At 43.1% G+C, this 26,265-nt stretch overlaps 1 protein-coding gene across 12 annotated transcripts; it reads left to right on the top strand.

The window, feature by feature from the left end:
- Nucleotides 1–3: 3 nt before the first annotated feature.
- Nucleotides 4–26,265, top strand: FAM228A (family with sequence similarity 228 member A). Of its 12 annotated transcripts, none has more exons than XM_063713758.1 (9): nucleotides 4–110; nucleotides 329–509; nucleotides 802–908; nucleotides 3,155–3,223; nucleotides 4,458–4,574; nucleotides 8,655–8,742; nucleotides 8,865–9,015; nucleotides 15,830–15,971; nucleotides 25,996–26,265. In XM_063713758.1, exons 3-9 carry the CDS (start codon nucleotides 816–818, stop codon nucleotides 26,158–26,160), a joined length of 825 nt encoding a protein of 274 aa, XP_063569828.1. In that variant the 5' UTR covers nucleotides 4–110; nucleotides 329–509; nucleotides 802–815; the 3' UTR covers nucleotides 26,161–26,265. The 12 variants fall into 12 exon arrangements, with proteins under 12 accessions (XP_063569828.1, XP_054404297.1, XP_054404302.1 ...); XM_054548322.1 differs by having other exon boundaries at nucleotides 4,458–4,646; XM_054548327.1 differs by lacking the exon at nucleotides 4,458–4,574 and having other exon boundaries at nucleotides 16–110.

The following is a 26,265-nucleotide window of genomic DNA, read 5'->3' as shown; positions in this document are numbered from 1 at the left end:
CAGAATCCAAACCAGGTCCACCTGGGGCACCTTCACCCTTCAGTGGGAGTAAGAAGCCGGACGCGTCACTTAAAACCATTCCTCTTACGTTGTCGCCCTCAATCTTGCAGGTAAATGGCAAACTCTCTTTCGTATTAATGTACATGCCTCGATAAAAGTCCAGAAGGGCGGCGGGGGCCTCGGCGGTTGAAGGCCCGCGTGCCCTGGCTCCCGCGAGGGGCGAGGGGGGCCCGAGACAGCCGTGGAGGGAGGGCGAGGGCCAGGGGCTGGGCTTCATCACTGCGTTTCCGTTTTCTGTGAAATCAAATGGCGCCGTTCCCTTTCCCAGGACGTCGGCGTCACCGTCCAGCTGGCGTCGGGGCAGCACCCCGGGACCTGGCGTGGCGCATGCGCCTCGACGCTCGGGCCCGCGGGCTCCTTTCTCCGTCGCCGCTCCAGGACGCGGCCTCGGGGGAGCCCCACCGGGACGGAGCCGCGGGGCCTGCGACTTCCCCCGGAGCTGGCCTGAGGTGGGGCCCAGGGAGGCCTACGGGCCTGGGGGTCGCGGAGCCCAGGGAGGGCTGTGGCAGGGCCAGGGCGGCGCGCCCCGGGGGAAGGGCCTGCTTTGGCCCGAGGACGACACGGGAGCGGGTAGCCGGGCCTGTTGAAGCGCCCAGGGCGCCGAGGATCCCGGTTTGTTGGGTGACTCGGCTCAGCTTTTAGAAAGGGGCCGAGCGGGATTCGAACACTCCCTGAGCCCAAAGGCCCGGCTCTCAACGGTAACCGTCTTCCTCAGCTTTAGTTTACCTTTTCTTCCCTCAGGGATTCTCCTGTCCATGGCTGCCACCAAAACTTCCAGTTATGATGAACATTTCAGGCCAGAAAAGTTAAGAGAATGGCCGGAGCCCGAGTCCGTTTCTTTAATGGAGGTGAGATAACGTGGCGTTTTGAGATGTCACTTTGGCGGTGGGACCCCTCGAGTTTGGGAACTGTTTATCTTAATCTCGCTTCTGTTCTCAGGATTGGGACAGTGCCTGCTTTAAAGCAGGCGTTGAAGGGGAATGTTCGGGCTCAGATTTGGCCGAGAGTGTGGCCAAGAGTATTTCCAGTCGCCAGCCTGGGGGCTGGTGCACTGACGGGGGCGGGCGGGCGGGCGGGTGAAGGCAGCAACCCCAGCTCCCCGGCAGGAGAAGCCAGGTCTGGGCTTGCCAGTCAATTCCGCATACTTCAGGGTCTGGTAATGATTTTCTCATAAAGTTTCATTATTTTGTGTCATCCTATGATTTGCCTCGCTGTGAAAAACTCTTGGAAATTTCCTTTATTTTTCCCCTTTTGCCCTAGTGGCGGTCGGAGTAGTGAGATGCTTAATTTTTCTATGCGTGTGCACAGAAATCTGTGGATTTCGAAAGTGCTGCTGCAATCATGACCTTTTCCTTATATTTCCTGGCAAAATCACAAAGAAGAGCCATCAAAGACGAAAACTGTTTAATTTCTTTAAACAAAGATTATTTGAGAATCTGACTCAAGAATGTACATAACATTTGTTAACAATCTTACTAGGATGTTCTTTAAGAAGGTGACTTCCCAAGATGCTTGTCAATATGTTTCTGCTTCTCCAAATAAATAAATAGATTCTAAATTTATATTGTAGTGTCAGGATACATGTTTAATTGTTTTACATACTTTTTCAGTTCCCATCTTCATTTTAATTAAAAAAAATATTTTAAAGACAGGTTCTTGCTCTGTAGCCCAGGCTGGGGTGCAGTGGCCCAATCATAGCTCTCTGTAACCTCAAACTCCTGGGCTCAAGTAATTCTCCTGCCTGGGCTTTCAAAGCGCTAGGATTACAGGCGTGAGCCACCCTGCCTGGCCTGTCTTCTTAAAATAAGTCTGAGAAGGCTTTAAAGCAAGATCCTGTTCCTATTACAAAGAGAGCTTTATTTTAGAGAAGACCTGGGTAGCTGTTTGAATATCATTTTAGATCTCATGTGAAGCTATTAAATATGTGGGTAAAAAGAACAACTTTCCTTTTTGAGATTTCTCTTATTCACAGATTTGGTATTTGAGTTTGGGGTTTAGTTTGTTGTGATGCATTCAGTGTGGCAGAATAGAAAGAAGAATCAGGAATTGAATAACAGTTCTAAGAACCTGTATCATTTTTCATCAGCAATAATTTTTAATGTAACAGTTTATCTCTTCCAGATACTGGATTTTCATTGCCTTTTCATTTGTTCACACTTAGTCCTATAAGAATAAAAGCTAGAGATTAGTGCATAGCGATCCAAATGAAAAAGCCCTAAAGTGGGGATTAAAATGCATCAGCTTTACCCAAACTCATAATGGAAACAGCAAGTCCCTAGATGTGGACGATGTTGTTTGGAGGCCATGAGCTCCCACTAATTAGCTCTGAGATTCTGGACCAGTTGAACTAAAGGGAACTTTCTGTGGTTTTTGACTTATGAAGAGATCTAGCAAAAGGCGGGAAACTCAAGGGCCTTTTAAGACACACCTACTAGCTGGGTGGGGTGGCTCACGCCTATAATCTCAGCACTTTGGGAGGCCAAGGTGGGTGGATCACTTGAGGTCAGGAGTTTGAGAGCAGCCTGGCCAACATGGTGAAACTCTGTCTCTACTAAAAACACAAAAATTAGCCAGGTGTGGTGTCATGTGCCTGTAATCCCAGCTACTTGGGAGGCTGAGGCAGGAGAATCACTTGAACCCGGAGGGCAGAGGTTACAGTGAGTCAAGATTGTACCACTGCACTCCAGCCGGGGTGACAGCCAGACTTTGTCTCAAAAAGCAAGCAAACAAAAAACACCTACTGAATGCCTGAAAAGAGGATTCATTTTATAGAGTATTCCTTTAGTAAGCTTTTTAGTGCTTTAAAACATAATTTAATAATATGCTATCGGATTTTTTTTTTAAATAGTCTGGGTTGGGGGGGGCTGAAAAATGAGTAGGGATTTATTAGATGAAATAAGATTGACTTGGAATTAATCACTCGAGCCTGGTTGACGAGTTCATAGAGAATGGGTTTAGAAATTTTCCATATTTTTATGTTACTGAATAAGCCTCAAGATTTACACTAAAACTATTGGGTAAAGTACACGGAGTTTTGTCATTATAGTTTGTTTCTTCAGGATTCACATCCTAATACTCAATTCTGTAATTTTAGGTATTAGCTAGAGAAGACATTGATGAAGCAGTACGTGCCATATTATTTAGAGAAAATTCTGTTGTGAAGGTAAGAGTTGACTCCACACTGCATTCTAAATATGTTCTAGGGGAGCAAGAGTGTGCAGAACAACATGGCCAAGAGTTTATGTCACCATGATCCACGATACTCATTTTGCAGGGGGAATGAGGATCCTCTAATTTACCTGTTTGTACTACATGGATCTGAGGTCATGCCCCCTTCTTGCCGGATCACTAAAAGGTCCCTAATCCCACTTGGATCTGTCCTGAAGGGATCTGAGAAATTGTTCTAATTGCTCCTTCTCTTCGTCCTGGTACCGAATAGAAATTCTTTCCTACTCACACTTGCCTCTTTCTCATATGTTCCCACATTGCAGTAAAACCACTAGAAACAAGCTTTTAAGGGTTATGACCAATCAGTAACTGATAGTCACTACGAAATTAGCTTAAGGGGCATTTAATTTCAATGAGAGAGATGGAGTTATAATAATACTTTGGGAGGCTGAAGCAAGAGTATTGCTTGAAACCAGGAGTTTGAGAGTTTGAGACCAGCCTGGGCAACATAGTGAGGCCCTGTCACTACAAAAAAATTAAAAAATTAGCCAGACATGGTGGCATGCACCTGTAGTCCCAGCTACTCAGGAGGCTGAGGCAGGAGGATCTCTTGAGCTCAGGAGGTTGGGGCTGTAGTGAACCGTGATCATGCCACTATACTCCAGCCTGGGCGACAGAGTGAGACCCTGTCTTTTTAAACAAAAAAGAATAAAACTTTGACATTTGAATTGTGATTTATAATGTATAAAGAAAGTGCACATAAATTCCCATTTAAGCATCCAAAGAGGTAGATGGGATTACCTCTCTTTCACAGGCCAGAGAGAGGTGTCAAAGTCTAGTGTGCTTTCTACTCTACCAGTTTTGTCTCAGACTTTCCAGATGGTGAAGGCTAGACACAGAATGGGTGACCAGGGAATGCTTGGAAATCCTGAAAAAGAAATGAGTTTCGTGAGTTAGGAATAGCTTAATCTGATTCGTGAGTTAGATGTGGTTAAATCTGAAGGCACGGTTGTGGTTTAGAAGTTTATATGAGTTCTTCTGCTCTGTGTTCCCAGCTTCTCTTACTGCACTTTATTCTGTGCTTCAGTTATCTTATACTGGGACTTTGCAACCCGAATGTGGCTGAGAGCTTAGTAGTGAGAACAAATTTTTTTTTACCCCTTACTCGAATGACAGTAAATGAAACATTTCTTTATAATTTATTTTCCTTGTTTGTATCACTTCACTAGAGATTGGATACATATTTTCATCATCTGGATACTTTTAAGGAAAGAAGAAAAGAGATGTTACATAAAAAATGGGTTGAAAATGTTGCAGAGCCTCTTCAGCAGAGAATTATGGAAAAAGTAATTTCATATAAAGAGCTTAAAATGAAACAAGAGAATGTTGAATATTATTTACAGCACAGACATAAAATGGTACTGATGTTTTATTTTTCAAATAGAGTATAATTTGAAGAGTTGGTCTAACAATTTCACTGGTTATACAAATAGTTTCCAGCTTATTTTTATATTTAAGATGAGTTCATTGAATTGTAATACACGTATTGCATTCTTAAGCCTGAGGTTGGAAGGGATAGGAGTGTTGATTTGGAACTAGATTTATCAGGAATGATTTTATGTAGACGTTAATGGAGTTACTGTGGCTTAAACCATAAGGGCATTTACTTCACAAGAAATTAAGAGGTAGGTGGTCTCGTGGTGGGTTCTGACAGCATAACAATGTCAGATTTTTTCCTATTCTATTCTGCTATCCTTAGTATTTTCAGTTTATCCCCATCATTCTCACATTTGCCTGATGGTTGCTTATAGCTCCAGACATTAGGTCTTCATTCAGGGCAGGAGGAAGGGGTAAGCAGTGGTGCCAGGGGCCTCTTCTCTTACCCTACTCCTTTGCAGGAAGCAAAAAGAGTCCCCAGAGGCCCCTAGCCAACTTTCCCTTAGGTCTCATTGGCCAGGACTGGGTCGTGAAGCAAGTCCTGGCCATAAGCAGGGCCTGGAAAGCCACTGTGGCTCTCTCATCTCTGTAGTAGGAAGTGGGCAAAGGAGAATGGTATTGCATGGCTGACTTAGCCAACCAGTAGGTATTAGGACTAACAGTTTCTATACTCTGTTCTACAGTTTGGCTTTACAAAAATTTGGTTATTAATTTAGAGATTTTTTTTGATTTTGAGGTCAGGACTCTCACAATTTAGGTCTCTCTATTTGCAGTACCAAATACAAATTTGTTAGCTTTAGGTGTGCACTACTGGATCTTTCTTACCCCCACATATCTAGTAGATATCCAGAGTAGTGGCTGGGTGCAGTGGGTCACCCCTGTAATCCCAGCACTTTGGGAGGCTGAGGTGGATGGATTGCTTGAGTCCAGGAGTTCAAGACCAGCCTGGGCAACATGGCAAAAACCCGTCTGTACAAAAAAAAAAAAAAAAAAAAGCCGGGTGTGGTTCTGTGCACTTGTAGTCCCAGCTACTTGGGAGGTTGAGGTGGAAGGATCACTTGAGCCTGGGAGGCGGAGGTTGCAGTGAGCCATGATTGTGTCACTGCACTCCATCCTGGGTGACAGAGTGAGACCCTAGAGTAGGTTAGCTGAAATATTAGAACATTTAAGTATATTTACTGAGCACAATTTTTGAATATTTACCTTAAATACTTTTTCCTACACACTCTTAAGGGGCAGAGCTCAAGATTGAATCCAGATCTCCAAAGTGCAAAGTCTTATATTTGTGTCCAGAAATGTGATTTCATGGGTATAGGGAGGAAGATCTTAGAAATGGCATGTGTTGAAGTCCAAGTAATTTTAAATGTCAGTAAAGTCATTGTGAATCAACCATACGAGCTGGGTTCCGAGAAAACATACAGCACTCAGGCAAGAGAGGCTGTGCTTAGAGTGGGAAGCATCAGAGTCTTGTTCTATCCTGTCCTTAACCTGTCATTCCTGATGTCACACTGTTGAAGGGACACTCATCAGTTGCAAAACCTTTAGAAAGGAGTTGAGTCTCGACACCACTTTATAGGAAGAAAACTGGAAAGAGGTGGGGTGTTTGGCCCAAGGAAAAGATGACATGAGGGAGAATGAACCTTTTAAGTATTTTAAAGGCAGATATTAGCCGATGAATTAGATGTGTAGAACTAGTGTCTGTACCCGCGAGTTACAAGGCAGATTTAAACTCAACCTAAGGACATACTTTCTTGAAGTTAAAATTACCAAAAAAAGTACCTGCCTCATGGAGCAGAAAGTTCTGAAAGGCCCATGGATGACTTCAGACTAAAGCTAGATGATTACTTCTCCCAGAAGGTGGTGGAGTCTCATTGCAGTCGAAACTACTTCAGCAGTTTCTTCCAACCCTTTGAAGCTATGCTTTTATATAAAAATGAAATACAGTATTTGGCTTTTATAATATGAATCTTATAAAACAGTTTGTATCTAGTGATTTTTCCCTTAAGTATATTTTATATCTGAAGGAAATTATATGTGAAGACCATTATAATCCTGAAGTATACAATCCCTTTTTAAATTTTTAAAAATTTTTCTTTGAGACAGAGTTTTGCTCTTGTTGCCCAGGCTGGAGTACAATGGTGTGATCTTGGCTCACTGCAACTTCTGCCTCCGGGGTTCAAGCAGTTCTCCTGCCTCAGCCTGCCAAGTAGCTGGGATTACAGGCATGTGCCACCACGCCTGGCTAATTGTTTGTGTTTTTCGTAGAGATGGGGTTTCGCCATGTTGGTCAGGCTGGTCTTGAGCTCCTGACCTCAGGTGATTTACCTGCCTTGGCTTCCCAAAGTGCTGGGATCACAGGTGTAAGCCACTGTGCCCGGCTTACGATCCTTTTATGTGAAGAAAAAGAAACCAAATTATGGAAAGGTAGAGCAGGTTTCTTTGGTTTTTTATTCTTAGGAGCTCTGGAGTGAGGGAAAACCTAGTCATTTTAAAAGTCTTGTAGTTATTCTCTATTCATTAAAAAAAAATCTACAAAAGCCTTTCCTTTGAGTTTTAGAATAGGAACTCAAAGTAATTTAGACTCCTGTGGAATTTACACTGTGCACAAGGCATGGATATGCGTGATCATTTGTTCATTCATTTACTCACATTCGGCAAACTTGAAGCACAAGAAGGAGAGAGAGAGGTGTGGACAGCTTGTGCAGTGGAGTGTGGCGAGTGTCACAGAAGTCAGCACAGGGATTATGGGACGTGGGAGGGAACACTCCTTTCTACTGGAGACACAGGAAGGATGTCAGCACAGGCTGCCCGGGAGAGCTAATACTTGAGGTTGTAATGAGTGTTCAGATTTTTAAACTGCCAATACAGGAGTTAAAATGGAGAAATGTAGGTTTCAGTTTTTCGCTCCCATGCAGCAGAAGTAGCCACCTGATATGACTATTAATTTTTAAAAAAATATGTATGGCTCTGAAGATGGAAGTGGTTTCTTTTGCTTCTCCCAGAAAACCAAGCCAGGTCAGTCATATGAAGATGAACAGATTCTTCTGGTTCTGGGTAGAATGTCATCATCTGGGGTGCTGGAGGCAGTACATGTTATGCTGCCTGGTTTATTCAGTAATTGTTTACCTAGCACTTCAGTCCAACACTGGGATGAGTGCTGCGGGGGAAATGGAAGGAAAAAATAGTCCCTCTGTCTAAGGCTTATCAGGAGCGGGAAGAAAAAATACTTCTGTATGTCTCTACCCTTTGACACAAACTCATAGCTCTGGTCACCTGACCCTCTGTTCTCACAGGCCCTTACAGACCAGTTGTCAGCTTCCCCAGGAGGCATGCGTCCTCCCAGGCTAGGTTAGGAGCACTGCCCCTGCTCCTACAGGATCCTGAGCCGGCCCCTCTCAGGACTGGATCGTCACTGTGGATGACTAGGCTGTCCTAGACCAGGAGATCCTTGAAGACAGGATCTAGCCTGGATGTGGCACACGATGGCAACACAAATATTTACTGGCTGATGCAATGACACAGTAGAGCACTTAACAGAAGTGTGTCTCTTCTATCTGGGCGGCCCTCCCTCCCTCCCTCCCTCAGTTCAGCCATTTAAGGCTCTGTGCGACATCCTCATCTGAGGTGTAGATTGGCACATTCTGGGGCCTTTCTTCTCAGCTGCTTTGGTATACAGTAAGGGCATACTTGAATGCTTAGGTCAGATTTTATTTAAATTTCAACTTTTAGATTTGGGGGTACACATATAGGTTTGTTACATGGGTATATTGGGGTGCGAGGTTGGGGTGCTGAGGTTGGGGTACAATTGAATCTGTCACCCTGGTAGTAAGCAGAGTCCCGAATAGGTCATTTTTCAACCCTCGCCCCCTCCTGCCCTTCCCACTCTTGTAGTCCTCAGGGTCTATTGTTCCCATCTTTATGTGGGACACATTTTAAAAGCTTAATACAGACTGCACTCTGGTACTCAAAGAGTCTCATTTCTCTTGTAGGTTACAGTCCCACCATTTGTTGATCCTCTGTTTCAAAGACAGCAAGAGGTGGATGAAGAGAAGAGAACTGGTCTTCAATGTGAGACAGGTGCTTTGTGATCACTGGGCCTCATTTTTTTGAGACCGCTAATTGTCCAGTGATTTCTCACTCCTTCAAGAGCAACTGGAGTTCTTGAAGAGTGTTGATTTCGATTTTTTATCTTCCTGTAGGAAAACGATGTTCCATAAAAGAAATTAAAGAAATAGAGAAGGCCAGGCTGCATGCCAGCTCACCCTACTTCACTTTCACTTCACACCATGTGATTCCAAAAGAGTGGCATAAAGCCTCTGTAAGAGCCAGGAGTAAAACTTACAAATACAGGTACAGATGAGCAGAACAAACAAATATTTGTTTAACTTGCAACTTACTTTATTTCCTACTGAAGCTCTTGTAACTAGTCACACTTTTGTCTTTTAGTAGTTTATAGTTTTATTATCATCACCTTTGTATTATGAAATATATGTAGAGGACAGAATAAAACATAAACAGTTTACCGAGTCCCTGAGTCAGTCCTGTGGAATCACCAGCCATTTCAAGAAAGGGAACCTGCCCCCTCCCGAGACAGTCTTCTCCCTGCCCCAGAGCACCCTTCACTTTATAAGTGTTCACCTCCTTGCTCTCCCTGTGGTGTTATCAACTAACTTTGTATCCTTAAACAATATAGTTTATCTTGCGTATTTTTGAATTTCATATAAACAGAACCTGAAAGCATTTATTCTTTTATGACTGACTCTTTAAAAAAATCTTTATTAAGATATAGTTTACAGGCCGGGCACAGTGGCTCACACCTGTAATCCCAGCACTTTGGGAGGCCGAGGCGGGCGGACCACCTGAGGTCAGGGGTTTGAGACTAGCCTGGCCAACATGGTGAAACCCCATCTCTACTAAAAATACAAAAATTAGCTGGGCATTATGGCAGATGCCTATAATCCCAGCTACTCGGGAGACTGAGGCAGGAGAATCGCTTGAACTCGGGAAGCAGAAGTTGCAGTGAGTCGAGATCACGCCACTGTACTCCAGCCTGGGCAACAGAGTGAGACACTGTCAAAAAAAAAAAAGATACAGCTTACATACCATAAAATTCATCTGTTGAGGGTTTGTACATGTACAGTTCATTGTGTGACTGCTTTTGCTCACCATTATGTTTTTCAGATTCCTTTCTGTTGTTGCATATAGCTCCAGTGTATTAACTTCTGTTTTCTGATTGTATTCCATTGTATTTGACTATGCCATCATTTAAGCAATCCACTGTTGTGGACATTTGGGTTGTTTCCACATTTTGGCTATTATGAACAATCCAGTTTGGTATTTTGGTTCCCACAATCCACATTATTTATTTATTTATCTATTTATTTTTGAGTCGGAGTCTCGCTCTGTCGTCCAGGCTGGAATGCAGTGGCGCAGTCTCTTAATTTTGATATAGTCAAATCTATTTTTCTTTTCCTTTATAACTAGTGCTTTTTATACATTATTTTAAGACGTCTTTTCCAAAAGCTGTATAGCCTTTTTTTTTTTTTTTTTTTTGAGATGGAATCTCACTCTATCACCAGGCTGGAGTACAGTGGCACGATCTCGGCTCACTGCAACCTCTGCCTCCCGGGTTCAAGTGATTCTCCTGCCTCAGCCTCCTGAGTAGCTGGGACTACAGGTGTGGCCACCACACCCAGCTGATTTTTGTATCTTTAGTAGAGATGGCGTTTCACCATGTTGGCCAGGATGGTCTTGATCTCTTGACCTCAGGTGATCCACCTGCCTTGGCCTCCCAAAGTACTGGGATTACAGGTGTGAGCCACCGTGCCTGGCCTGCTTTTATAGTTTTGCTTTTCAAATTTAGGCTTATAATCCAGTTAGAATTGCTTTTTGTATATATTTTATGTGGGGCCCAATTGAATTTTTTCCCTTTAATGATACCCATTTTCTTCAGTACCATTTATTGAAAATATCATTTCCCTGCTGTTCTGCAGTGTAGACTTTTATACAAATTCAGTGCTGTTATGTATACTTAATTTCCAGGTTCTCTATCCTAGCCTATTTGTTTACTATAGCTTTTTAATGAGTTTTGATACCTGATAGAACAAATACACCAATATATTTTATAATTAGCTCAAGTTTCATGTAGAAATACACACATACAAATCCCCAAACAAGTAATGGCAAAAACCACAATTACTTTTACACCAACCTAATACTTGGGATTTTGATTGGGATTGCATTGAATCTGTAGATCAATTTGGGGAGAATTGACATCTTTACAATTTTGAGTTTTCTAATCCATGAACATGGTATATATCTCTCCATTAGTGTGGATCTTATTTTATGTAAAGGAGTGGTTCTTAATCAAATTGATTAAGAAGCTGGCAATGTTTGGAGACATTTCTGGTTGTCAGGGGCGTGGGGTTCTACAGGCATCTACTGGACATAGGGCAGGGATGCGGCCAGATACCCTACAACAAAGAATTACTCAGCCCCAAATGTCAGTAAGTACTATGGATAAGAAACCATGTCTAAAGGTCTTGTAGATCTTTGTTTAGATTTATTCCTACTTATTCCTATTTTATTATTATATATAATTTCATTTTCTAGGTAGTTGTAATGTATAGAAATAAAAATGATTTCATATATTGAATTTGTATTTGGCAACCTTGCTAAACTTTATTATGAATTCTGACATTTCATCTGTAGAGTCTTTTGGACTTTCTATGTACACAATATTCTTTTTATTTTTTTGAGATGGAGTCTCACTCTGTAACCCACGCTGGAGTGCAGTGGCATAATCTTGGCTCACTACAACCTCCGCCTCAACCTCCTGAGTAGCTGGGATTACAGGTGTGCACCACCACACCCAGCTAATTTTTGTATTTTTAGTAGAGATGAGGTTTCACCATGTTGGCCAGGCTGGTCTCGAATTCCTGACCTCAGGTGATCCACCTGCTTTGGCCTCCCAAAGTACTGGAATTACAGGTGTGAGCCACTGTGCCCAGCCCACAATATTATCTTCTAATAAAGAGAATTTTATTTCTTGTTTTCCATTCCTTATACCTTTTATTTCTTTTCCTTACCTTACAGTACCAGTTAAGATCTCTGGCACAAAGTTGAAGTGGTGAAAATTGGCTTCCTTGTATTCTTCTTAAACTCAAAGGGAAAGCTTTTGGTGTTTTTTGTGTTTTACATTATTTTTAGATTTCCATTAGTAAGTTAAGGAAGTTCATTTTCTTAGTTTGCTATCAGTTTTTTTTTAGATAATACATTTTGACATATATTAATTTTTATGCATTTATTGGTATTTAATTTTCTCCTTTGTTAATGTGGACATTTTTATTTTATTTTATTTTTTGAGACATGGTCTTGCTCTGTTACCCAGACTGGAGTGCAATGGCATGATCTCGGCTCACTGCACCCTCTGCCTCTCAGGTTCAAGTGATTCTCCTGCCTCAGTCTCCTGAGTAGCTGGGATTATAGGCGCCCGCCACCATACCTGGCTAATTTTTATATTTTTAACAGAGAAGGGGTTTCACATTGGTCAGGCTGGTCTCAAACTCCTGACCTCAAGTGATCCGCTCACCTTGGCTTCCCAGAGTACTGGGGGATTTACAGACGTGAGCCTCTGTGCCCCGCCTGTGGAAAATTACACTGACTCATTTTAAAAATATTTTATTATAAACATTTTCAAATGCACTGAATGTAGAGAGTGCAACACATTCCTATGTACCTATTACCCAGGTTCAGCAGCCATCGACATTTTGCCTTTCTCTCTCTCTCTCTCACTTTACCCCACTTTCCCTTTTGTGATCACACTTTTGTGGGAAAATTCTAGGTCTCATGTCATGTCATTTATAGTCTACCATGTACCTCACGACAAATAAACAACACAGAAATATTGTTTACAGTTTTCATAAATGTGCATCTGCTCATGAAAAATCTGTTTGCTTTAAGACATCTTTATTTCCCTCCTTTTTTCAACTTAATCAACTTTATTTTTCATAACGAATTTTATGTTCACAGCAGACTTGAGTGGAAAGTACCTAGAGAGTTCTCGTACACCTCCTGTCCCCCGACAAACACAACCTCCCCCACTGTTGACATCCTGCACCACAGTGGCACAAACTACATTGACATTATCACCCAAAGTTCATAGTTTACATTAGGGTTCACTCTTGATGTTGTACATTCTATGCATTTTGACAAATGTACAATGACATGTATCCATCATTCTGTTCCAGTGTCACACAGAATAGTTTCACTGTCCTAAAAATCATCTCTGCCCATTCATCTCTCCTCCCCACTAACCCCTAGCAACCAGTGAATTTTTTTTTAACTGTATCCGTTGTTTTGCCTTTTACAGAATGTCATATGGTTGGAATCATACAACATTTAGCCTTTTCAGACTTCACCTTCATTCTTAAAGGATGTTTTCAGGATTAAGAATGTTAGTTTGGCAGTTATTTTCTTTCAACACATATCTTGTTGTCTTTTACTCTTTGAATTGAGAAGTCACTTGCTAGTCTTTGTTCCTTTGAAGGTAATCTGTCTTTTCCCCTGGATGCTTTTACGATTTTCTCATTGTCTTTGATTTTTTGTAGTTTTACGTGATGTTTCTAGATGTGGATTTCTTTTTATTTATCCTACTTGGAATTCATGGGTCTTCTTGAATCTGTAGGTTGTCTTTAGTTAGTTCTAGAAAGTTTTCAGTTATTTTCTCTTTGTTACCTCTGCCATATTCACCTCTCCTCTCTTTTGGGTACTCCAGTTAAACATATTTTAGATTTTCTCACTGATCCCCTCTCTGTCTCTTATCATTTTTATATATTTTCTATCCTTTTTGTCTTTCCATGTTTGGTTCCAGATATTTTATTATCTCTTCTGTTGTGTCTGTTTGTTGTTAAACCCATCCTTTGAATTATTATTTTCAGTTATAGATCTAGAATTTCTATTTGATTTTTTTAATTTTTATTTTTAGAGCTGGAATATATGTGCAGATTGTGCAGGTTTGTTACACAGGTAAATGTTTGCCTAGGTGATCAACCCATCATCTAAGTATTAAGCCCAGCATGCATTAGCTATTTTTCCTAATGCTCTCCCTTCCTCCTCCCCACCCCTCCTTGATTCTTTTTCAAATGGGTTTTGGGGAATGCTGTCTGTACTCGGGGCCTGGAGAGTTTCTGTCCTCCATTGAGAAACCAAGCGCATTGCTTGACTTGCCTCTTAGGGGGAGGGTGATGTTGAGAACAAGGTTAAATAACCCACCTGCCAGGACATCAACCAGACTCAAAAGAGAAAAAATCCACCAAAGATGCTAGAAGCCCAGAGAAATCAGTCACTACCTTGGTACTTAATATTGGTGACCTGGTACTTGAAATGCTCCCACAGAGGAAGGTAAGAGTTGGAGATTGTCAACTCATTCCTGAAGGCTCTCCCCTCTCTGGAATTCTTTTTAAAGCTGTCCAGCGATTTTAAAATTCTTAATTTTGGTAGTAAATTTTCTGCTTTTTCTTCTCTATTTATTTCAGCAGGACTTTTAGCCTGTGCAGACTTCTATATTCTACACAAACAGGAAGTCTGTTATACTCTCTCAATATTTCGTTTTCATTCCCCATCCTGAGTTTTGTTGGAATAAACAGTGCTACTTTGTTTGTGCTTCCCCTAGTGATTTGGAAGTTTTATGTATTATTTCTGGTTTTATGGTTCCTTTATCATTTTAACAAACATTTTTATTTAAACACCAGTAATTACATAGCCCCCCCCACCCCACAACAAGACAAAGGCTTCACGTTGCTTTGTTGGCATCATCTCCCCTCTGGCTCCTCCGCTGGTATTCTTCCTTCAGGCTGGTCTTCTCCAATCCGTTTTTCGCCCAGCAGCCAGAGTGGTCTTTTTAAAGTGATCAGCACTCCTCCACTGGAGACCCTTCAGTGCCATTCCCCTTACGACAAAGCCCAGGCCCTCAACATGGCACATGAGGCACCATCTGGGCCCTACCACCCTTTCCGGCCTCATCCCAGAAGTCCCATCGACTTAAAGAAAAGGAAGATTGATTAACCACGAAAACCTCTGGGTCAAGTCAGCACATTCATAACTCCCTGACCTGCCAGGCTGTTGCCTGCCTTTGCTCCCTCTGTCTGTCACTGGCCATTTCAGTGCAGGCAAGAGGGCAGTTATCACAGGGACACAGAACTCTCCAGCCCCTTACTGGCCCTTTGCTCCATCAGCAAGCCCCTTGAGGGCAGGGACTGTGTCTTACTATCTTGGTGGTCCCAGCACTTAGCTGGAGCATAGTAGATCATGAATAAGTGGTTGTTGAATGAATTAATGGAGGAAGAAAAGAGAAGGCTTATTTCCCTCAATAGGGCTAGGCTTCCTGGGGCAGAAATGGTGGCAGCTCTGGTGAAATTCCTCCGAGACGACACACCCAGAGGATGCCTCATGTGGCTATTTGATGAAGTAAGAAAAGGACTTGAGAGCACGTGGCGAGGTGAGGCAGAGACATTTTGATGACAAAAGCCAGAATCCTTCTCAAAGGAAAGGCAGGAGAGGGGCTCGATATGTTAGAGAGCACTGGTATGTCATGGAAGCCAAGCCAGGAAGGGAGCCAGGCTGCTCCGGGGACCGACTGGGAGGCTGGAGCCAGGCTGCTCGGGGGACTGACCGGGAGGCTAGAGCCAGGTGCTCAGGGGACTGACCGGGAGGCCGGTCCCTGCCTCTTTGGGGCTATGTGGCACTCACCATCACTTCTTTTCGTGAACCTGCTCTGTTTCTCTTTCTGTGCACATGGGCTTTCTGTGCTTTGCTGTGAGTGCTGGCAAGTGGAGGTGCCGCCCTACCTGACTTTCTGGTTTGAGCACTCAGAGGCTGCCTGGAAGCCCCTTCGTCCCAACTACAGCCATAGGGATTGAAGCTCTGGACCTGGTGCCTCAGCCATGGCTGGGGAAGGGTCCCCAAGTCACCACCTCCCTAGGAATTGGGCCAGCAGAGATATGGACAGGGCAGGCAGATTGAGGGACAGCCACCAGTGATGGCTGGTCAGTCGTTCCTTCTCAAAAGTGACGATTGAGTTCATTACATTGATCTTCAGAAACTATTTGATGGTACAATTCCATCTGTGCTGAATCGAGACAATTTTTTCTGCTTTTCTTCACAGTCCTGAAAAGCTCATCTGTGCAGACAAGAAACAGAAAAGAAAAGAGAAAAAGACGACCGACCTAAGTCAGGCTGCGTTTGAAAGGCAGTTCCTTTCCTCAAAGCTCAGCCGGAAGAACAAAGTGGGTGAAAGGAAGGGTCTGGTGAGCAGAGGCCTGGGGCGGGGCTGGCATGCAGGGCTTTGCAGCTCCCATGAGCAGCACATACTGGTTCCAGAATGAGCCACCGCCACAGCCCTCCCTGTCAGACAGGCACCCAAGGGCGGAGGAGGCATGGCCCAAGAAGAAGGGCGTGAAGAGGAGGAGGGAGAAATGGCGGGTGGCCTCAGGCTCAGCACTGCAGCTCTGACAGGGTCCCTCGGGCGGGGAAGCCTTGCATGAAGAAACTCAGACAAGTGGTAAATGTGGGACCTGGACCCCACTTTCCGGAGACAGATACTGTCCTTCCGAGGTGAGGGCCAACCTGGCCACAGGGGCTTTTCCCCCTGAGATTTCTTCAGCGCCTTCGCCCGGGCCTTTGCCCTTCTGCCACTTTCCCACCATTTTCCACTTACCCCATCCAAACTGCACCAAAAATGGTGTTCTCCTTAGTCCACACACAACAGGTGGGAAGTTTTTGAAATGAAATTTATACCAAAAAATTAGGGCAAGATGAGATTTTTTGATATTTAAAAGGTATTTTTATATGTAGGAATTTTCTGAGTACAGATTTCTTATTCAGAGCTCATGGTTCATTTGACACAGTTTTCAGCTCCTGGTCTATTTCCCCTTCCATTCTCTCTGCCACGCCCTGTACCCTGAGGCCTGAGGCGCAGGACCCTCCCAGGGAAGGCCTAGGGGGCTTGGTAGGCCACCGCTCAGCTCAGGACCTGACAGCATCACTCCCACCCCTCACCACCACACATACAGGATGGGGGACTGCTGCTGCTTTCCAGCCTGTGAGCCTGGATAGGTATTTTGTGACCCAGCTCCTGCTCAGTCCCATCGCTGTCCCCGGTCTCTCCAGGGAGTAAGGGATTCTCTGTCTGTGGTAAGTTACCTGTGACTCTTCAGCAGTTTCCTCTGAGCATAATTATATCTGAGAGCACAGGTAGCTCCTCATTCCGTATATTTTTCAAATATTCAAGATGTACAACGTGATGATTTGCTATAGGTATTCATTGTGAAATGTTTGCCACAGTCAAGCTTGTTGACATACCCACCAGCTCACATTTACTGTTTTCGTGTGTGTGGTGAGAATACTCACGATCTACTCTGAGCAAATTGCAAGTATATGTTATTAGTAACTGTAGTATCTGTGTTGTCCATTAGGCCTCTAGAACCTACTGTTACTCGTGAAGGGTCTTCACTATGATTTGTTCAGGTCCTTGGCATTTTGAACAATGAATTGACCAAAACGCACAGAGTAGCAGAGGAATGAAACGCGGGAGCGAAGCAGCGAAAGCAGAGATTTATTCAAGACAGAAAGCTCTGCAGGGTGGGAGCAGGCCCAGCAAGGGATCAAGGGTGTTAAGTTCCCTGTTTGAGGTTCTTATCTGCTACCCCTTATATGGATGAAGGATTTGGTCCCTGGCTAATTAAAGGCTGAGGTGAATTGGCGTTCTATGCAGATGAAGGGATGGTCCCTGTGTTGGCTGCAGCTAATCCAGGGCACTCTCCCTTTCCATCTGAGACGTTGTAGGGAGAGTAGCCTTTGATCTTTTGCTGCTTGGCTTGGGGAGATGGGGTTTTCCTTTTGGTTCCACTTTCGGAAGTATGTGTTAATTGGCCTCAGGTTCCCTGCCCCCAGACCCAGGTGTTTTCCTTTTGATCCAGCTTTGGGAAGGCAGCTCGAATTGGCCTTGGATTTCCTGTGCCCAGACCTTGCTGTTTTCTCAGACCTTGCTGTTGTCCCTGTCTCCTGACCCTGTTCTCCTGCCTCAATACTTACCACGTAAAGTTTGTACCCTTTGACCAACAAACACCTGTCACCTCACTGCCCCCACGCCCTGACTCTGGTAACCACCCTTCTGTTCTGGATGGGTTTGACATCTTTAGATACCACATATTGTTACAGGAAAGGGGTCCTGATCCAGACCTCAAGAGAGGTTTGTTGGATCTCAAGCAAGAAAGAATTCACGGCCAGTCCACAGTGCAAAGTGAAAGCAAGTTTATTGAGAAAGTAAAGGAATAAAAGAACGACTACTCCATAGAGCAGCCCCGAGGGCTGCTGGTTGTCCATTTTGTGGTTATTTCTCGATGATATGCTAAATAAGGGGTGGGTTATTCTTGCCTCCCCTTTTAGACCATATAGGGTAACTTTCTGACCTTGCCATGGCATCTATAAACTGTCATGGCGCTGGTGGGAGTGTAGCAGTGAGGGCGACAAGAGGTCACTGTCGTCACCATCTTGGTTTTGGTGGGTTTTGGCTGGCTCTTTTTTATTAGCCTGTTTTATCAGCAACGTCTTTATGACCTGTATTTCGTGCTGACCTCCTATCTCACCCTGTGACTTAGAATGCCTCACCGTCTGGGAATGCAGCCCAGTAGGCTTCAGCCTTATTTTACCCAGCTCCTATTTAAGATGGAGTTGCCCTGGTTCACACACCCCTGACAATATGAGATCAGGCAGTATTTGTCTTTCTGTGCCTGGCTTCTTTCACTTAGCATAACATCCTCCACGTTCACCTATGTTGTTGCAAATGACAGGACTTCCGTCTCTTCTCAGGCAGGTTATTGGTCCATGGTATGTGTACCATATGCATTTTCTTTACCAGTTCATGTCAGCGGACACTTAGGTTGTTCCCATTTCTTGGCTATTGTGAATAATGCTGCAGTGAACACGGGAGTGTAGATATCCCTTCAAGATAGTGATTTTATTTCCTTTGAATATATGTATATACACCGGAAGTGAGATTGCTGAATTGTATGGTCATTCTATTTTTAGTTTTTTTGGGAACCTCCATGTTGTTTTCCATAACGGCTGTAGTAATCTACATTCCACCAACAGTGTACAAGGGTCCTGTTATTATTTTTTTAATTTTATTATTATTATACTTTAAGTTTTAGGGTACATGTGCACAATGTGCAGGTTTGTTACATATGTATACGTGTGCCGTGTTGGTGTGCTGTACCCATTAACTCGTCATTTAGCATTAGGTATATCTCCTAATGCTATCCTTCCCCCCTTCCCCCACCCCACAACAGTCCCCGGAGTGTGATGTTCCCCTTCCTGTGTCCATGTGTTCTCATTGTTCAATTCCTACCTATGAGTGAGAACATGCAGTGTTTGGTTTTTTGTCCTTGTGATAGTTTGCTGAGAATGATGGTTTCGAGTTTCATCCATGTCCCTACAAAGGACATGAACTCATCATTTTTTATGGCTGCATAGTATTCCATGGTGTATATGTGCCACATTTTCTTAATCCAGTCTATCGTTGTTGGACATTTAGGTTGGTTTCAAATCTTTGCTATTGTGAATAGTGCCGCTATAAACATACGTGTGCATGTGTCTTTATAGCAGCATGATTTACAATCCTTTGGGTATATACCCAGTAATGGAATGGCTGGGTCAAATGGTATTTCTAGTTCTAGATCCCTGAGGAATCGCCACACTGACTTCCACAGTGGTTGAACTAGTTTACAGTCCCACCAACAGTGTAAAAGTTTTCCTATTTCTCCACATCCTCTCCAGCACCTGTTGTTTCCTGACTTTTTAATGATTGCCATTCTAACTGGTGTGAGATGGTATCTCATTGTGGTTTTGATTTGCATTTCTCTGATGGCCAGTGATGATGAGCATTTTTTCATGTGTTTTTTTTGCTGCATAAATATCTTCTTTTGAGAAGTGTCTGTTCATATCCTTTGCCCACTTGTTGATGGGGTTGTTTTTTTCTTGTAAATTTGTTTGAGTTCATTATAGATTCTGGATATTAGCCCTTTGTCAGATGAGTAGGTTGCAAAAATTTTCTCCCATTCTGTAGGTTGCCTGTTCACTCTGATGGTAGTTTCTTTTGCTGTGCAGAAGCTCTTTCGTTTAATTAGATTCCATTTGTCAATTTTGGCTTTTGTAGCCATGGCTTTTGGTGTTTTAGACATGAAGTCCTTGCCCATGCCTATGTCCTGAATGGTATTGCCTAGGTTTTCTTTTAGGGTTTTTATGGTTTTAGGTCTAACATGTAAGTCTTTAATCCATCTTGAATTAATTTTTGTATAAGGTGTAAGGAAGGGATCCAGTCTCAGCTTTCTACATATGGCTAGCCAGTTTTCCCAGCACCATTTATTAAATAGGGAATCCTTTCCCCATTGCTTGTTTTTGTCACGTTTGTCAAAGATCAGATGGTTGTAGATATGCGGCTTTATTTCTGAGGGCTCTGTTCTGTTCCATTGATCTATATCTCTGTTTTGGTACCAGTACTATGCTGTTTTGGTTCCTGTAGCCTTGTAGTATAGTTTGAAGTCAGGTAGCATGATGCCTCCAGCTTTGTTCTTTTGGCTTAGGATTGACTTGGCGATGTGGGCTTTTTTTTGGTTCCATATTAACTTTAAAGTAGTTTTTTCCAATTCTGTGAAGAAAGTCATTGGTAGCTTGATGGGGATGGCATTGAATCTATAGATTACCTTGGGCAGTATGGCCATTTTCACGATATTGATTCTTCCTACCCATGAGCATGGAATGTTCTTCCATTTGTTTGTATCCTCTTTTATTTCATTGAGCAGTGGTTTGTGGTTTTCCTTGAAGAGGTCCTTCACATCCCTAGTAAGTTGGATTCCTAGGTATTTTATTCTCTTTGAAGCAATTGTGAATGGTAGTTCACTCATGATTTGGCTGTTTGTCTGTTATTGGTGTATAAGAATGCTTGTGATTTTTGCACATTGATTTTGTATCCTGAGACTTTGCTGAAGTTGCTTATCAGTTTAAGGAGATTTTGGGCTGAGACGATGGGGTTTTCTAGATATACAATCATGTCATCTGCAAACAGGGACAGTTTGACTTCCTCTTTTCCTAATTGTGAATACCCTTTTTTTCTTCCCCTGCCTAATTGCCCTGGCCAGAACTTCCAACACTATGTTCAATAGGAGTGGTGAGAGAGGGCATCCCTGTCTTGTGCCTGTTTTCAAAGGGAATGCTTCCAGTTTTTGCCCATTCAGTATGATATTGGCTGTGGGTTTGTCATAGATAGCTCTTATTATTTTGAGATATGTCCCATCAGTACATAATTTATTGAGAGTTTTTAGCATGAAGGGTTGTTGAATTTTGTTAAAGGCCTTTTCTGCATCTATTGAGATAATCATGTGGTTTTTATCTTTGGTTCTGTTTATATGCTGGATTACATTTATTGATTTTCATATGTTGAACCAGCCTTGCATCCCAGGGATGAAGCCCACTTGATCATGGTGGATAAGCTTTTTGATGTGCTGCTGGATTCGGTTTGCCAGTATTTTATTGAGGATTTTTGCATCAATGTTCATCAAGGATATTGGTCTAAAATTCTCTTTTTTTGTTGTGTCTCTGCCAGCCTTTGGTATCAGGATAATGCTGGCCTCATAAAATGAGTTAGGGAGGATTCCCTCTTTTTCTATTGATTGGAGTAGTTTCAGAAGGAATGGTACCAGCTCCTCCTTGTACCTCTGGAAGAATTAGGCTGTGAATCCATCTGCACCTGGACTTTTTTTGGTTGGTAAGCTATTGATTATTGCCACAATTTCAGAGCCTGTTACTGGTCTATTCAGAGATTCAACTTCTTCCTGGTTTAGTCTTGGGAGGGTGTATGTGTCGAGGAATTTATCCACTTCTAGATTTTCTAGTTTATTTGCGTAGAGGTGTTTATAGTATTCTCTGATGGTAGTTTGTATTTCTATGGGATCGGTGGTGATATCCCCTTTATCATTTTTTATTGCGTCTATTTGATTCTTCTCTCTTTTCTTCTTTATTAGTCTTGCTAGCAGTCTATCAATTTTGTTGATCTTTTCAAAAAACCAGCTCCTGGATTCATTAATTTTTTGAAGGGTTTTTTGTGTCTCTATTTCCTTCAGCTCTGTTCTGATCTTAGTTATTTCTTGCCTTCCGCTAGCTTTTGAATGTGTTTGCTCTTGCTTTTCTAGTTCTTTTAATTGTGATGTTAGGGTGTCAATTTTGGATCTTTCCTGCTTTCTCTTGTGGGCATTTAGTGCTATAAATTTCCCTCTACACACTGCTTTGAATGTGTCCCAGAGATTCTGGTATGTTGTGTCTTTGTTTTCGTTGGTTTCAAAGAACATCTTTATTTCTGCCTTTATTTCGTTATGTACCCAGTAGTCATTCAGGAGCAGGTTGTTCAGTTTCCATATGGTTGAGTGGTTTTGAGTGAGTTTCTTAATCCTGAGTTCTAGTTTGATTGCACTGTGGTCTGAGAGACAGTTTGTTATAATTTCTGTTCTTTTACATTTGCTGAGGAGTGCTTTACTTCCAACTATGTGGTCAATTTTGGAATAGGTGTGGTGTGGTGCTGAAAAGAATGTATATTCTGTTGATTTGGGGTGGAGAGTTCTGTAGATGTCTATTAGGTCCGCTTGGTGCAGAGCTGAGTTCAATTCCTGGGTATCCTTGTTAACTTTCTGTCTCCTTGATCTGTCTAATGTTGACAGTGGGGTGTTAAAGTCTCCCATTATTATGTGTGGGAGTCTAAGTCTCTTTGTAGGTCACTAAGGACTTCCTTTATGAATCTGGGTGCTCCTGTATTGGGTGCATATATATTTAGGATAGTTAGCTCTTGTGGAATTGATCCCTTTACCATTATGTAATGGCCTTCTTTGTCTCTTTTGATCTTTGTTGGTTTAAAGTCTGTTTTATCAGAGACTAGGATTGCAACCCCTGCCTTTTTTTGTTTTCCATTTGCTTGGTAGATCTTCCTCCATCCCTTTATTTTGAGCCTATGTGTGTCTCTGCACGTGAGATGGGTTTCCTGAATATAGCACACTGATGGGTCTTGACTCTTTATCCAATTTGTCAGTCTGTGTCTTTTAATTGGAGCATTTAGCCCATTTACATTTAAAGTTAATATTGTTATGTGTGAATTTGGTCCTGTCATTATGATGTTAGCTGGTTATTTTGCTCATTAGTTGATGTAGTTTCTTCCTAGCCTTGATGGTCTTTACATTTTGGTATGTTTTTGCAGTGGCTGGTACCAGTTGTTCATGTTTAGTGCTTCCTTCAGGAGCTCTTTTAGGGCAGGCCTGGTGGTGACAAAATCTCTCAGCATTTGCTTGTCTGTAAAGTATTTTATTTCTCCTTCACTTGTGAAGCTTAGTTTGGCTGGATATGAAATTCTGGGTTGAAAATTCTTTTCTTTAAGAATATTGAATATTGGCCCCCACTCTCTTCTGGCTTGTAGAGTTTCTGCCGAGAGATCCGCTGTTAGTCTGATGGGCTTCCCTTTGTGGGTAACCCGACCTTTCTCCCTGGCTGCCCTTAACATTTTTTCCTTCATTTCAACTTTGGTGAATCTGACAATTATGTGTCTTGGAGTTGCTCTTCTCGAGGAGTATCTTTGTGGCATTCTGTATTTCCTGAATCTGAATGTTGGCCTGCCTTGCTAGATTGGGGAAGTTATCCTGGATAATATCCTGCAGAGTGTTTTCCAACTTGGTTCCATTCTCCCCGTCACTTTCAGGTACACCAATCAGACGTAGATTTGGTCTTTTCACATAGTCTCATATTTCTTGGAGGCTTTGTTCGTTTCTTTTTATTCTTTTTTCTCTAAACTTCCCTTCTCGCTTCATTTCATTCATTTCATCTTCCATCACTGATACCCTTTCTTCCAGTTTATCGCATCGGCTCCTGAGGCTTCTGCATTCTTCACGTAGTTCTTGAGCCTTGGCTTTCAGCTCCATCAGCTCCTTTAAGGACTTCTCTGCATTGGTTATTCTAGGTATCCAGTCGTCTAATTTTTTTTCAAAGTTTTTAACTTCTTTGCCATTGGTTTGAATTTCCTCCTGTAGCTCGGAGTAGTTTGATCGTCTGAAGCCTTTTTCTCTCAACTCGTCAAAGTCATTCTCCGTCCAGCTTTGTTCCGTTGCTGGTGAGGAGCTGCGTTCTTTTGGAGAAGGAGAGGCACTCTGCTTTTTAGAGTTTCCAGTTTTTCTGCTCTGTTTTTTCCCCATCTTTGTGGTTTTATCTACTTTTGGTCTTTGATGATGGTGATGTACAGATGGGTTTTTGGTGTGGGTGTCCTTTCTGTTTGTTAGTTTTCTTTCTAACAGACAAGGGTCCTGTTATTTATAAAGTTTCGGTGCCACAAAAGAAATACCACTCCAATAATAAGATTTTCTTTTTAATTCTCAGCAAGGCAAGGTACTTCTAATTATTGTTGTTGACTAACTAAAATTGGTAATGGCTATCTAAATTTACTGTCCCCATTGTATTCTTTGAGACGGAGTCTCACTCTGTCACCCAGGCTGGAGTGCAGTGGCTGATCTCGGCTCACTGCAAGCTCCACCTCCCAGGTTCACACTATTCTCCTGCCTCAGCCTCCCAAGTAGCTGGGACTACAGGTGCCTGCCACCACGCCCGGCTAATTTTTTTTATTTTTAGTAGAGACGGGGTTTCACTGTGTTAGCCAGGATGGTCTCAATCTCCTGACCTCATGATCTGCCTGCCTTGGCCTCCCAAAGTGCTGAGATTACAGGTGTGAGCCATCACGCCCAGCCCCAAGGCAAGGTACTTCTGTATAGAAGGGTGCGCCCTTACAGATGGAGCAATGGTGGGCGCACACTTGGACAAGGGAGGAGAAAGGGTCCTTACCCTGACGCACGTGGCCCCTGCTGCTGTGTCGTTCCCCTATTGGCTAGCGTTAGACCGCACAGGCTAAACTAATTCCAACTGGCGAATTTAAAGAGAGTGACGGGGTGAGTGCTTTGGCGGGAGTCAGGGCAGAGCAGGTAGCAGGTAATTGGAATGAGTTAGGGTGGAGCAGGTGATCAGAATGAGTCAGGGTGGAGCAGGTAATCGAAAAAGGTTGCTTTACGAGGAAGTTTGAAAGTAGAAGCCAAAGAATTGAACATACTGATATATCCTTTGAAAATAAATGTAGAACTCTTATCTAACAGTCCCACACAGGGAACACTTGTTATCTTTCAACTTTTTCATAATAGCCAACCTAACAGGTGTGAGGTGACATCTCATTGTGGTTTTGATTGGCATTTCCTTGATGATTAGTGACATTGAGCACCTTTTTATACACCTGTTGACCATTTGTACATTTTTTGGGGGGCGGGAAGGAGGCTTTGGGAAAATCTCTGTTCAGGCTCTATCCCCGTTTTTAAATTGGGTTACTCACTTTTTTGCTATTGAGGTGAATGAGTTCCTTATATATTTTGGATATTAACCCCTTATTTGGTACATGGTTTGGAAATATTTTCTCCCTTTCTGTAGGTTGCCTTTTTGTTTTGTTTGCTGTGCAGAAGCTCTTTAGTTTGATATAGTCCCACTTGTTTATATCAGGTCTTAATGTGACTGTGGTCAGTTCTCCCCTTAACGGTTGGGTGGGCTACACTAGTAGACCCAAGTGGACTGAAGTTTAAATGCAGTAGCAGTTAAGTTTTGCTTATGTCCTGGCACTGTCCCAGTGGGTCAGCAGGCTGTCCCTCTCTGTGCGGTCTTTCGGGTCCTATCTCATGGGCCTGTGTCATCTTCAGCACCTGGCTTCCGAGGTTGCCCTAGGAACTCATTCCTGTCAACCTGAAAAGGGAAGAGATCATTGATGAGTTCCTCCTGGGAGTCAGGTGTATGTGGGCCGGGCTGGAGGCGGCATGTCATTTTCTCTAATGTTCCCTGGGCTAGGACCCAGTTCCGTGTCTGTCCCTAACTGTAGGGTGAAGGGGCATGGGGAAAAGTATTCCATGGCTGGTCTGCCCACAATGGCAGGAGAGCATTTTGTGGACAGCTGGTCATCTCTGCTGTACATACCACAAAAAGATTAGTTATTTGTGGAGTTCAAAGATACAGACAGCCTTGTCTGAGAGTTGGCAGGAACCAGACAGAATGAGAGAGAGAGAGGTAAAGCAAGAGGGCTGGCTGGAAACCTGCCTGAAATGGGAGTCTCAGCTCCAGCAGGAGGGCTGAGTGTGGGGCAGAGTCAGTGAGGGTCCTCCCTGTACCTGTAAGCCCCGCATCCCTGCACCACACTTAGCCCTTCTCTCCTGTCACCAGGTTTTAGGAACCAGACAGCAGAGACCCCGCTCCTGGGCTGCTGGGGACAGCCAACAGCACAGGGGTCCCCAGCCTGTGGGAAGAAGAGTGATGACAGCTGAGGTCCTGGGGCAGCACCTGGCCTCCCTGCAGAAGGTGGCCAGGCAGGGCCACCCTTGGTACTGAAGCTTCATGGACTTGACTTGGCAGTGTCTGTACAACAGTTAAAATACTCTAAACATACTTTCTTTCTCCAGAAGTGGAAATAAATTGCAAGAAATACCCACATCA

This window comes from Pongo abelii, chromosome 12 (assembly GCF_028885655.2).
Source record: "Pongo abelii isolate AG06213 chromosome 12, NHGRI_mPonAbe1-v2.0_pri, whole genome shotgun sequence".
Classification (NCBI taxonomy): domain Eukaryota; kingdom Metazoa; phylum Chordata; class Mammalia; order Primates; family Hominidae; genus Pongo; species Pongo abelii.
Note: the sequence above shows the minus strand (reverse complement) of the source record. Positions and strands in the feature narration are given on the sequence as shown.

Coding starts and splice junctions, on each gene's coding strand:
- FAM228A (XM_054548322.1), top strand. CDS start 816: ATGGCTGCCACCAAAACTTCCAGTTATGATGAACATTTCAGGCCAGAA. Junction 8,743..8,864: donor TGGTCTTCAATGTGAGACAG/GTGCTTTGTGAT, acceptor ATCTTCCTGTAG/GAAAACGATGTTCCATAAAA. Junction 9,016..15,829: donor AGTAAAACTTACAAATACAG/GTACAGATGAGC, acceptor TTTTCTTCACAG/TCCTGAAAAGCTCATCTGTG.